General features: G+C 37.0%; 2 protein-coding genes across 6 annotated transcripts in view; both read left to right on the top strand.

The window, feature by feature from the left end:
- The first annotated feature begins 2,558 nt into the window (after positions 1-2,558).
- Positions 2,559-8,591, top strand: LOC148075111 (galectin-9-like). Its single transcript, XM_087796005.1, has 8 exons — positions 2,559-2,684; positions 4,832-4,920; positions 5,006-5,201; positions 5,409-5,528; positions 6,084-6,326; positions 6,438-6,526; positions 7,366-7,522; positions 8,318-8,591. The coding sequence occupies exons 1-8, from the start codon at positions 2,646-2,648 to the stop codon at positions 8,462-8,464; spliced, it is 1,080 nt and encodes a 359-aa protein (XP_087652131.1). The 5' UTR covers positions 2,559-2,645; the 3' UTR covers positions 8,465-8,591.
- Positions 8,592-10,629: 2,038 nt separating this feature from the next.
- myo18ab (myosin XVIIIA b) overlaps positions 10,630-11,821 on the top strand; it is a 51,219-nt gene continuing 50,027 nt past the window's right edge. For all 5 annotated transcript variants that reach the window (XM_087796429.1, XM_087796426.1, XM_087796427.1 and 2 more), the window contains exon 1: positions 10,630-10,690. The gene's annotated coding sequence lies outside the window, so the exon portion shown is untranslated. The remainder of the gene's footprint in view (positions 10,691-11,821) is intronic.

Raw genomic sequence — 11,821 nt, 5'->3', positions numbered from 1 at the left:
GGTACACATTGAACCAAAGCTTTGAATAATCATTCATGTAAGAACAATATTACACTATTAGCTGTTCAAAAACAAGTTTATTCTAATTTAGTTTCAAGTTCCTCCTTTTTTATGACTGTGCAGCCACAGGTTGGTCGAAGGTTAACAACATGTTCACATGACTTCCTCTGACAAATATAGAGTCAGATGTGAAACCTCGTAACTTTTATGCTGCGAACTCTGTGGTGTTGAGGTTTTGACAAACGTCTGCGTGACATTAACTTTATTGAAGTACAATTTCACAATCTTTGGCCTTTTTTTATATTTCAAAATCTAGCTGTAAAAGTATGAGAAACATTATTGAATTTAACTGATATTTGTATTTACCTTTGTCAGTTTATATATATGTCTCTGTGGGATATAGTATTGTATGTATTGTATTCTTATTTGATTTGTATCTTAATTCCTTTATTATTTTATTACGAAGAGGCCTTTGCCTTTTTGCTTAACTGTCTTTTCACCACCGCAGATCAATGCATCGTCTGCATATCAATTGACACTGCTCCTGTCGATCTCACACTCCATGTAACTCAGGGTCTTGTTCATGAGTGAGGGGAGTATGAACTCCTCCAATTGACGTTTGTATTTCATCCACAACCCGGAGAGGAAAACCCCCTGACTTGTTTAAGTTTAAAATTCATACACATTTTATGACAATAATCACTCAAGAACTCAGGGAACTCAGACAATAATTCAGAATAAGGTCCAGGAGGACGATAGAGTCCAGCAAAGTGAACATGGCTGCGACTCCACCTCCTCGACCAGTGCGTCGGGGGGCTTTAAAGTTAGTGTGGCTGGGTGGTGTTGATTCATTTAAAGATACATAATCATCTATAGACAGCCAGGTGTTGGTTAAGCAGAATAAGTCAATGGTTTTATCTGAGTTCCTTAATTAGTGCAGCTTTTGAGATATTCAACAATCCACACTTTATGTATGTTTAATATATATCTAAGATTAATGTTTATAATCACATTGTGCGTGTGTAATGATGAAGAAAATAGCCATTATATTACTTTAACATGAGTGTAGCATTTGAAATCCAACTCCTTAAATCATATGTTTTCTTTTTTTTTGGTCACACTTTATGATCACACTGTATGAATCCTGGAAGGATTTCTCTCCTCTGGTCCTGAAGCGTGTTCAGGAACCATCAGTAGATTCTGATCCACAGACCTCAGAGCCCGAGCTGGGGTGTAAGGCTGGATCAGATCACTGATGGAAAGAGGAGCCTGACCATGACTAGATCTGAAAGTAAGAACCAGAATTTTAAAATCTGATCCTGAAAGAAACTAGCAGCCAGTGAAGAGTTTTAAGGATCGGAGAAATGTGAGTTCTTCTACTAGAGCGGGTCAGAATTCTCGCTGCAGAGTTTTGTATTAACTGCAGGTGAGACAGATCCTTCTTGTGAGGGCGCGGAGGCAGTGATGTATTCATCATTGAACTGCCACTGTCTGTTACATATTTATAGAACTATATTTGCACTGCTATTACATATTTAAAATGTTTTAATTGTTTTTAATTGAAAAGTTTTTTTTTAAATAATTGAATCTCATTTTTTTTTGCACTTATTACATTTTTCTTATTTTCTAAACAAATAAATAAAAACATGAATTAATAGCCTTTTAAATGCAATATTAAATGTCAAATTATGAAAGTAAAACAAAAAAAAGGAATCATTTAGTTGAAAAAAAAGAGGAATACAATTATTTAAATAAATGATTCAATTCTTAAAAGATACAATTAATTAAAAGTTTTAACGTTTTGAATATTTAATTCAACCTTTGAATCAAATTTTGATTGCACTGACAGACAGTGGCAGTCCAGTGTTGAATAAATGAATAACTTGTCTTTACACTATAAACATAAACTAGTAATATTTGCATGAAATAAATATTAAAGTTCAAAAAATGTGTTGATTTAAGTGTGTCTTAAATATTTTACTCATCAGTATCTGTCAGTTTGTACAAAACTCTTTTAATTTAAATATTGACATTAGAAAATATGCTTAAGCCCCAACCACTGAAAACCCTTTGTTTTTCTGGAGATTCAATCTTGTTCACCATAACCACAACCACTCTGCTGTGATTGGTCAACCATCTATAACTGTCACTGCGCATCATCAATCCCAGAAGTCTCCACCTCTAATGTACTCGTTGTGTAAACAAAGCGGGGCGAGATTATAGCTGGCTGCAGGAGGAGTGAAGCCATTATTACCTCGTAATGGACTCTGCTCTCGTAACCTCTCATTCGCCAAGATTTCAGACGTGGGAGAACTTTATAAAGTAATAAGTTCAAAACATGGTCATGATGAGGGACTCACTGCATTTTGGAGAAGAAGACTTCAACATTTGAAGTCAAGGGAGTTGGGTTTTCACATGAGTTGATCTTTAAATAAACTTGGATAAAGACTGAATCCCAATGTTGCATGTTTTGAAATGATAAAAATGTGAAATGAAACTCGTTTTTCGTTGTTATCCATCCATCTAATGTTGTTCCGGATAAGGGGGGAGTGGCTCAGCACTACAGACTCGTCACAGAGGTTTCCGAGAAACCGAAAGTTAGAGAAACGACTTCCTCAGCAGAAGAATCACTGTTATATGTGAACATGGCCTTCCAGCAGCAGCAGCAGCCGTTCAACCACCCGGTGAGTCTTTTTTTTAGGTTTTATTTATAAATAAAAATAAACACGTTTAGATGATGACTCGGCAACATTTTCTGGGAAGAAAACATCGATTAGTTTGTCCTTTTTTTTCTTCTCTCGTTCTTGTTGTTTTCCTTGTTTCAGCAAACGTAGCACATTCATATAAAACAGACGATTAAATAAATATAGAGTTAGTTAAAAAATAATTAAATAAAAACGTTAATATGCAAAAGATAGTTTGTAATTTACTTTCTCGCCATCTTGTGGTCAAGCTGTATATTTATTTATTTTATTGCGAAATCAAGTAAAACGTTTTACTTTGTATCTAATATATATACAGTATATATATATATATATATATATATATATATATATATATATATATATATATATATATATATATATTATATGTGTGTGTGTGTGTGCCCCAGTATCGTGGGGACCATTTTACTTGTGGGGACCAAAATCCGGGTCCCAAAAGTTTTTTTTTTCATTTAAATCGACTTCTAGAGTATCCCAGGGTGGGCTCAATACATCACAATTTTCGAGATATGTGTGTGTGTTTGTGTGTATATACAATACTGTGCAAAAGTTTTAGGCAGGTGTGGAAAAAATGCTGTAAACTACAAATGCTTTCAAAAATACAAATAATAATTGTTTATTTTTATCTATTTACAAAATTCAAAGTGAGTGAACAAATCAATAATTGTTGTTACTGCCCTTTGCCTTCAAACCAGCATCCATTCTTATAGGTGCGTTTGCACAAAGTCACAGGTTTTGTAGGATTCTAGTGAAGTGTATGATCAACCAGTTTCTACCAAACAGTTGCTAATGATTATCAATTTCACAAGTAGGTTGAAACACAGTCATTGAGTGAAAAAGATACAGATGTGTAGGAGATTAAAACTTGGTGAGGAACAAACTCCGCTACGAAACTGAGGTTGTCACAGGTAAATGAAACTTAGTGTATCAGATGAAAGACACATCAAGGTTATTTCCTGTTAGAAAATCAGAAGTTGTTGAGCCGTGCCATCACCTCAGAACTGGCAGAAACCAGTGGGACCCGGGTACACCCATCTACTTTCTGGAGAAGTCAAGGCCAGAAGTTTCTTCATGGAAGTTGCGGCCAAAAACCCTTTCCTCTACATGGAAACTAGGTCAAGCGACTCAACTATTCACGAAAGTATAGGAACTGTGGTGCAGGAACATGACAGCAGGTGCTCTGGACTGATGAATCAAATATCTTCAGCGTAAGGAAGAAGAAGAAGAAGTCCTGGAGGTGATGGTATGACCCCCACAGAGCCTTGATCTCAACATCATGGAGTCTGTCTGGGATTACATGAAGAGACAGAAGGATTTGAGAAACATCTACAGAAGATCTGTGGTTGGTTCTCCAAGGTGTTTGGAACAACCTACCAGCAGAGTTCCTTCAAATACTGTGTGCAAGTGTATCTAGAATAATTGATGCTGTTCTGAAGGCAAAGGGTGGTCTCACCAAATATTGATTTAATTGTCATTTTGCTTCTTTTCATTCACTGCCTTTTGTAAATTGATAAAAATAAACCATTATTATTTATATTTTTGAAAGCATTCTAAGTTTACAGCATTTTTTCACACCTGCTTAAAACTTTTGCACAGTACTGTATATGTATGTATTAATTTGTGTTTATATACTATTTTAGTTACCTGAATAATTTATAATAATGTCCAGAGACGCCTTCAATGATAAATGTTTATTTTTTTAATTAAAAGTAAACATTTATATATATTTTTTTAGTTTGGTTTCATCATCTAGAACACATGACCTGTTGTTAAAGCATTTAAGGTGTCAATGTTAGATAAGAAACCTTCTTTTACAAGCCTCTAAAGTCTAAACGAAATCTAGGTTCAACAGTTTATCAGTCATACCGGAAGTGGGCGCGGCAGAGGTGTTCATTTCAAAATAAAAGCATAATGCTTTAACGTTGTCAATGCACTCCAGCACACTTGAAGATAATAAGAGGACAACGTTACTGGACTTTAGAATAACGGAATGACCTTTAAAAAAAACACCTATCCAGGATAAATTAAACAAAGCAGAAAATTCTGAATTAAGTAGCATCGTGTTTATATTGTTGTTAAAATTAAATTCATTTTATTTTTCTCCCTAGATCATTCCTTTCACTGGCTCCATCTTTGGGGGTCTGCAAGAAGGCAAAACCATCACCATCAATGGACATGTCGATTCTAGTTCCGATAGGTCGGCAACTGTTTTTTTTGCTTCTCATTTTCCCTCCGACTTGAATGACACAAACAATCCTATATCTTGTTTTCTTGTCTCCAAGGTTCCACATCAACCTGCAGCACAGCACCAAGGACGTTGCTCTTCATTTCAACCCGAGGTACGACTCTTTCTTCCCAGTCTTGGTGACCAACACACTCCAGAACGGCAAATGGGGGAAGGAGGAGAGGAAGGAGTGTCCCATGCCGGCCGGCTACGGCTTCAGTTTGGTCATCAAAGTCAAGCAGAGCTGCTATGAGGTGCGACAACGTTTGTTTTACCATGAAATACACTTTTGAAATACAGTCGAAAAAGGGGCATCAAGCAGAAATATGCATAAAAATATTTTGAGAAATGATTACAAAGGTTTTGTAATTGTATTAATTTAGTTCCATACTCTACAGAAATGTTCTCTCCTGATGATGTTCTATCATTTAATTTGATTTTTCATATTTTACTCTCCTCAGCTGACCATCAACGGCAGCCATTTCATGGACTACAAACACCGCGTGCCCTTCCAACAGGTCAACACCATCTACGTGGGTGGGGAAGTCCAGATTTCCTCCATCGAGTTCCAGAGCCTGATGGTTTGTACTACAAATATAACTATAACATGATTTAATGTATTCTTTTTAAAATCTCTAATGGGTGTTACTATTAATGATCATTTCAAGCCTGCAGAAATGTTAAACTTTGTCACCATTGTTTTCAAAATGAAAATCGAAAAATATTAGAATATCGTGACATTTTCATTCACAATATTGTATCAATATTCAACAGTACTGTATGTTTTTTTTTGTTTACATTTTTTTGGGGGGGGTTTAAAATCATAAATTAGTATACATTTTTCTATCATAATTATTTCATGGTTTATATTTCAATAGTGTTAACAAATAAAATGTTTAATGTAATTACCAAGCAAATATTAAAAGTGTGTTGCAATTAAACTTCTGGCCACTAGATGGCAGCAGTTATTAAGTCCTTCACAGCTAAAAGACCAATGTAGTCCCACCGCATCCAGACGAAAACTGAGGATGAGAGGATACCGTAAACTACAGCAGCATTTAAAGCTGATGTAGAATCATAAACGTCTGAGGACATATGCATAAAAAAAGTTAAGGATTATTTGTTATGATTCAAAGCCTCCAGTCCAGCCAGGATACCCCGGTCCACCGGTGTACCCCGGGCATCCTACCTGCCCACCATTCCCGTCTCAACCAGGATTCCCGTCTCATCCGGGATTCCCGGCTTACCCCGGATTCCCGGCTCAACCAGGATTCCCGTCTTACCCTGGATTCCCGGCTCAACCAGGATTCCCGGCTCAACCAGGATTCCCGTCTCAACCGGGATTCCCTTCTCACCCTGTATGTCCAGCACCTATGCCTGTGAGTATCATCATCATGTGGTCATGAACAGTCTTCGTGAGAAGAAGATGAATCTTCATTCAACAGTTTATTCATTGACTAATTGTTTGTTTATCTACGATACCTGTGCAGACGATTCCATACCACAGTGGCATCAGTGGTGGACTTCACGCTGGTCGTACCATCACCATCCAGGGGACTATTCATCCGACCGCCAAGAGGTCAGTCCAGGCATCAGATTATAACGGCGTATTACATTTTTACGACTTAAAGACGTTACAATTAATATTAGATCATGGAACGGTTCTTGAAAACTCTACGTACGTTGGTCATGATTGGACATTTTGGACAATAATACTACAACACTTGCTTGTCCTTTAATAAAAACTTACTTTACAAATGGGATTATATAGAATTGTTTAAAACATCTAACAACTTTAAGGGGTTCTATGCGTAAAATGTATTTTTTTTGTTTTTGATTGGCGCAATATGTGTTTATTTTATTTTTAAGGTTGTAGAATTGATACTACCTTAAATTTATATCTACTTGTATCAGTTTTATGAAGATAAGTTACATTATTATTAGAGACACTTATCATTCATATGAATTTTTGGATTGTTTACAAAACGTCTCAAATCAAGAAAACAAACATAAATAACTTAATAATATTTGGATTAATGTATCTTCCTTAACCCTAGTGTTATCTCAGGAACCCCTGAAAACAAATGTGTTTGTGTTATCCCTGGTGTTGTCTCTGGGTCAAGGTGAACAACCTCCACCACTGCATATGTATTTTGTCGTTCACCTTGACCCAGAGACAACACCAGGGATAACACAAACACATTTGTTTTCGGGTCACTTTGACCCCGAGATAACACAAGGGTTATCAGAATTCTTGTTGTAATTTCTTCTTGTACAGGTAATTAAAACGATATAGGTTGTTTCAGAGTGTATTTGTGTATTATTAAATTATATTTTAAGAGTCAACTTTAAACTACAATTTATGTCGATGTTTCTTTCATTAGTTTAAACGCTGAGCCACTGACTTCTGTTCCGCAGGTTCGGTGTGAATCTCAGCTACAGCTCTGGGATCGCCCTGCACTACAATCCTCGCTTCGACGAGAACGTTGTGGTTCGAAACAGCAAGAAGCAGGAACAGTGGGGTCGTGAGGAGCGTGACGGTCCGATGCCCTTCCACCGGGGGCAGCCTTTCACGGTGAGCGTTAGAGACAGTAGATCCGATCAAGTGATGGAACGTACAAGGTTTTATTTATAAACTCAATCTGGCCTCCTTAACCTTTTGAGATGTCCCTTTGATGTACTCATTTCTAATATATTTGTGTATATATATATATATTTATATTTATATTTCCATGTATCGAGAAAAGCATTTGTATTTGTTCATTTTTGTGTTGCGATTAAACTTACGGCCACAAGATGGCAGCAGTCGTTATATCCTCTGCATCTAAAGGGACAATGAGACCCCCGCCCACATATCACGGCGATGACTGGGGATGAGAGGATGCAGTCGATTCCGGTTGCTTTAAAGCCATCAGATTGGCTGTCGGTTCTATGGATTTAACCAAATGATTGTGGAACAATCACAAGATGTCACTGAAATTCCTGTGTCCCCTAAAATTGCTATGGAAATTGTGTATCAAAATAAATCAGGTTTAAAATCATAGAGATTAGTGTATTACTACAGCCTTAGGTCCTGGTCAGTCCCAATGACCCCAAAAAAGTCTCACTACAACAACTTTAAAACAGTAATACAAATTGTCAACACAATTTATATACAGTAACAGAGTGAGTGGAATAGCAACAATTCTACACACACTGTAAAGCTTGCAACATAATAAACAACTTGTAATTGGATATTCATTATAACTCAAAAAGTTAAGAATTAAAATCATATGTGAAATGTGACTTCAAGTCAGACATTTTGATTATATTATGTTTGTTTTTTTATAACAAGTTTCCTCAATAACTTTTTATAATGTTTCTTTTCCAGCTGGTCATAATATGTGACAAGAACTCCTTCAGGATCGTGGCCAACGGGACTCACACCCAGACCTTCAAACACCGCTTCAACCACCTGCATCAAATCACCGCCCTGGAGATCAACGGTGACATCAACCTGACTTCAGTCGTGGTGTAGAGACGCTCACTTCTGTAACACGCTGGTATAAATCCAGGTTCTATCACTAATTGTGTTTATTAAACTTTATATACAATGTTCCCTCTTGTTCCTTCATTTCTAAATAAACGGATCTTGATTAATAAAATGGACTGACGTATTATTGTTAAACATTCATTGTGGAAGTTTGCCTGAGTTTTTAGAGACGTTATGAGGAGAGAAATCTTTGCTCCTAAGCTTTTGAACGATCTTCCTCTGTGTTTGATGATCTACTGACTCCTTCAAGAAACATCTTAAGACCTTTCTGGAACTCCTGTGTTGTTCTCAGTGTTATCTTGACCTTTAAAGTATATATTTTATTGAATATTGTTTTGATTCTTTAAGCGCTTTGTGACCCTGGTCTGGAAAAGCACTATATAAATACAAATTACTTACCTACTTAATTATAAAGTAAATAAACAATCAATTTAACATTCTCAAACTAAAAAAAGTGGTGGGGTTGAACATAAATTGTCAATAAGATGACAACGCAGTTCCATCAAGAACCACAGCAGGTATAAGTCCAGAGAGTTCCACGGTAAAAACTGGGCAGTGAGGAGGCCGACGCAAGACAAAACTGTTGTAAAGGAAAATTAAACTTCAGGGACAAAAATAAGTAAGTAAGTAAGTAAGTAATATTTATTTATATAGCGCTTTTCGAGACCAGGGTCACGAAGCGCTTTAACAATCAAAACAATACTCAAAAAAGTATATACTTTAAAGATCAAGATAATACTGAGAACAACACAGGAGTTCCAGAAAATCAAGGAAAAGCCTGAACAAATAGAAACGTCTTAAGATGTTTCTTGAAGGAGTCAGTAGATCATCAAACACAGAGGGAGAGGAAGATCGTTCCAAAGCTTAGGAGCAACAGCCTGAAAAGATTTCTCTCCTCTGGTACTGAGCCGTGTGCGTGGAACCATAAGTAGATTCTGATCCACAGACCTCAGAGCCCGAGCTGGGGTGTAAGGCTGGATCAGATCAGTGATGTAAGGAGGAGCCTGACCATGAATAGATCTGAAAGTAAGAACCAGAATTTTAAAGTTGATCCTGAAAGAAACTGGAAGCCAGTGAAGAGTTTTAAGGACCGCAGAGATGTGAGTTCTTCTACTAGAGCGGGTTAGAATTCTGGCTGCAGAGTTCTGAATCAACTGCAGGCGAGACAGATCCTTCTTGTTAAGACATGAAAACAAACTGTTACAATAGTCCAGACGAGAAGAAACAAACGCATGGATTACAAGCTCCAGATCATGTTCCAACAACATTTTCCCAAGTTTGGAAATTTTTCTCAGTTGAAGGAAACAGTTTCTGGTCAGTTTTCTGCAATGTCGAACAAGAGACATGTCTTTATCAAATACAACACCCAGGTTTCTCAGGCTCAGTTTGACAGACTGACCTAAGTCACCCAAGTACTGACTCAACCCTGGAACCTTATCATCAGGAGCAATCACCAGTGTTTCAGTTTTGTCCACATTTAGCTGTAGAGTGTTTTCACTCAGCCATTGTTTGATTCCTAGCAAACAATTGACTAAGCTGTTCGGCCTTTGAGGCTCAGTTGGATCAAAAGAGCAGTAGAGCTGGATGTCATCAGCAAAAATGTGATAAACATACACTAGTGGAAGCAGCGCAACCAAGAGAAAAGCTATGAAATGAAGATAAAGACTATTGGAAATAATTGAATACTAATACTATTATATAATTATATAATATTATATATAATAATATTCATGGAAAAAATATATTAAAACATAAGTCAGTGATTCTGTCTGATAGTGTTTAGGCCAGCAGAGAAGACCTTGCTGGCCCTGACAGTCCACCACTGGTAGATTCTGATTTTGTTAAGAATTGGACTGAACTAAGACAGAAAAGTGCAGTAAAGTGGCCCTAAAACCTCAAAACGCCCATTTGATCTCATCTTTCTTACTTATTTTGTTTCGTAAGACAAATATAAATAATAGGTTACTCCTTGAAAACCTAGTTCATTTCATGTTGTTCCTCTGAATAAATAATCAAATGCAACAAAACACCAACAAAAAAAAGAAAAGTGTAACACGATATGTAACTCCTCCGAGTGTCCAGCAGGGGTCGCCTCGTCCTCCGCGCTGTAGTCGCAGGAATGACCGAAGACTCTCCGCCCGCTGTTGTTGCTGGAGCTGAACTGCACCCAGTGTTGAGGCACCAGCGGTGCTCCACTCGTCCCGCACAACTGTGAGTATCCACCTTTTTTACTGCTAATACTGACGCCGCCAGCGACTCCTCGTAGGTTCACCGACTGTATATTTTTGTTTCGCTCTCGTCCATCACTCCCGGAGGATTCACTGCATCACCGTAAATAAGACACACGTCCAATTGACGAGACTTAATTAGCCTAGCTTGCTAGCTCAGCCTTTTCCTGGGAAGTTACAACAAATCCTCTTAAATTAAAACACTTTTTTTTTTTTTTTTTAAGCGTGTGTGTTGAGAAGACTTGTGTGTTTTTTATTTTCTATTCACATTTTAAGTCGCTCCTCTATCCGGCCCGGGTGTCGTTAGCTATTGTAGCCGGGAAGCTACATCCATGTTAGCACTGTCATTGTTTTTGTCCCCAGACTTTCACACTGACAGACGGACAGCGTCGCTCTCAGCAGCTGCTGCTCCTGGAGCTTCAGCCGCAGACACTCGAGGATTAAATCCCACTTTACTCGTTAAACTCACACGGATAATGTCTGTACTCACACCCTACAAGTTTACTTTGTGAAGGATACATTCATTCAGAAGAGAGTCGGATTCCTCAGACTAGGTTTGTGTGGAAAAATAGTAAAAACAAACAACAAGAACCACATGAATTTATATGAAATATAAACATGGATTATTAAAAACCAGTGAAATACTTCTTACAATCTTCTTAATACTTAGTCATAAGGTTTCAATATTTAAGGTTTGAGCTTTTGTTGAATCTGACTTTAAAAATGTAAGATTGATTGATATTTTTCCCATTTAAAAAAAGCCTGGTATCTTCAGACATCTTGCCTAACAAACAACTGTTTAAGTATGTAATAAAGTTGGTAACCGATCGATTTGACTCTCAAAATATGCATGAAAAAGTTGATCAATAAGCCCAGATTGAACAAAAAAAAAAGAAGCCACAAGTTGTGTCAAAATACAGTATTGGAACAAACGTAAAGCACAGTCACAGTGTATTTTTAATTGATTAAATTCATTAAAATAACATTGGAACTGGGCAATTAAAATTAAAAAACAAGTGTCAGAATTGAATCAAGTTAAAAGACATTCTGCAGACGTATAACTTATAATAAAATATGTATTCCAATTAACTTTTTCCTTGACTAAGAAGTTTTG

This window comes from Callionymus lyra, chromosome 7 (genome assembly GCF_982586985.1).
Source record: "Callionymus lyra chromosome 7, fCalLyr1.hap1.1, whole genome shotgun sequence".
NCBI lineage: Eukaryota > Metazoa > Chordata > Actinopteri > Syngnathiformes > Callionymidae > Callionymus > Callionymus lyra.
Note: the sequence above shows the minus strand (reverse complement) of the source record. Positions and strands in the feature narration are given on the sequence as shown.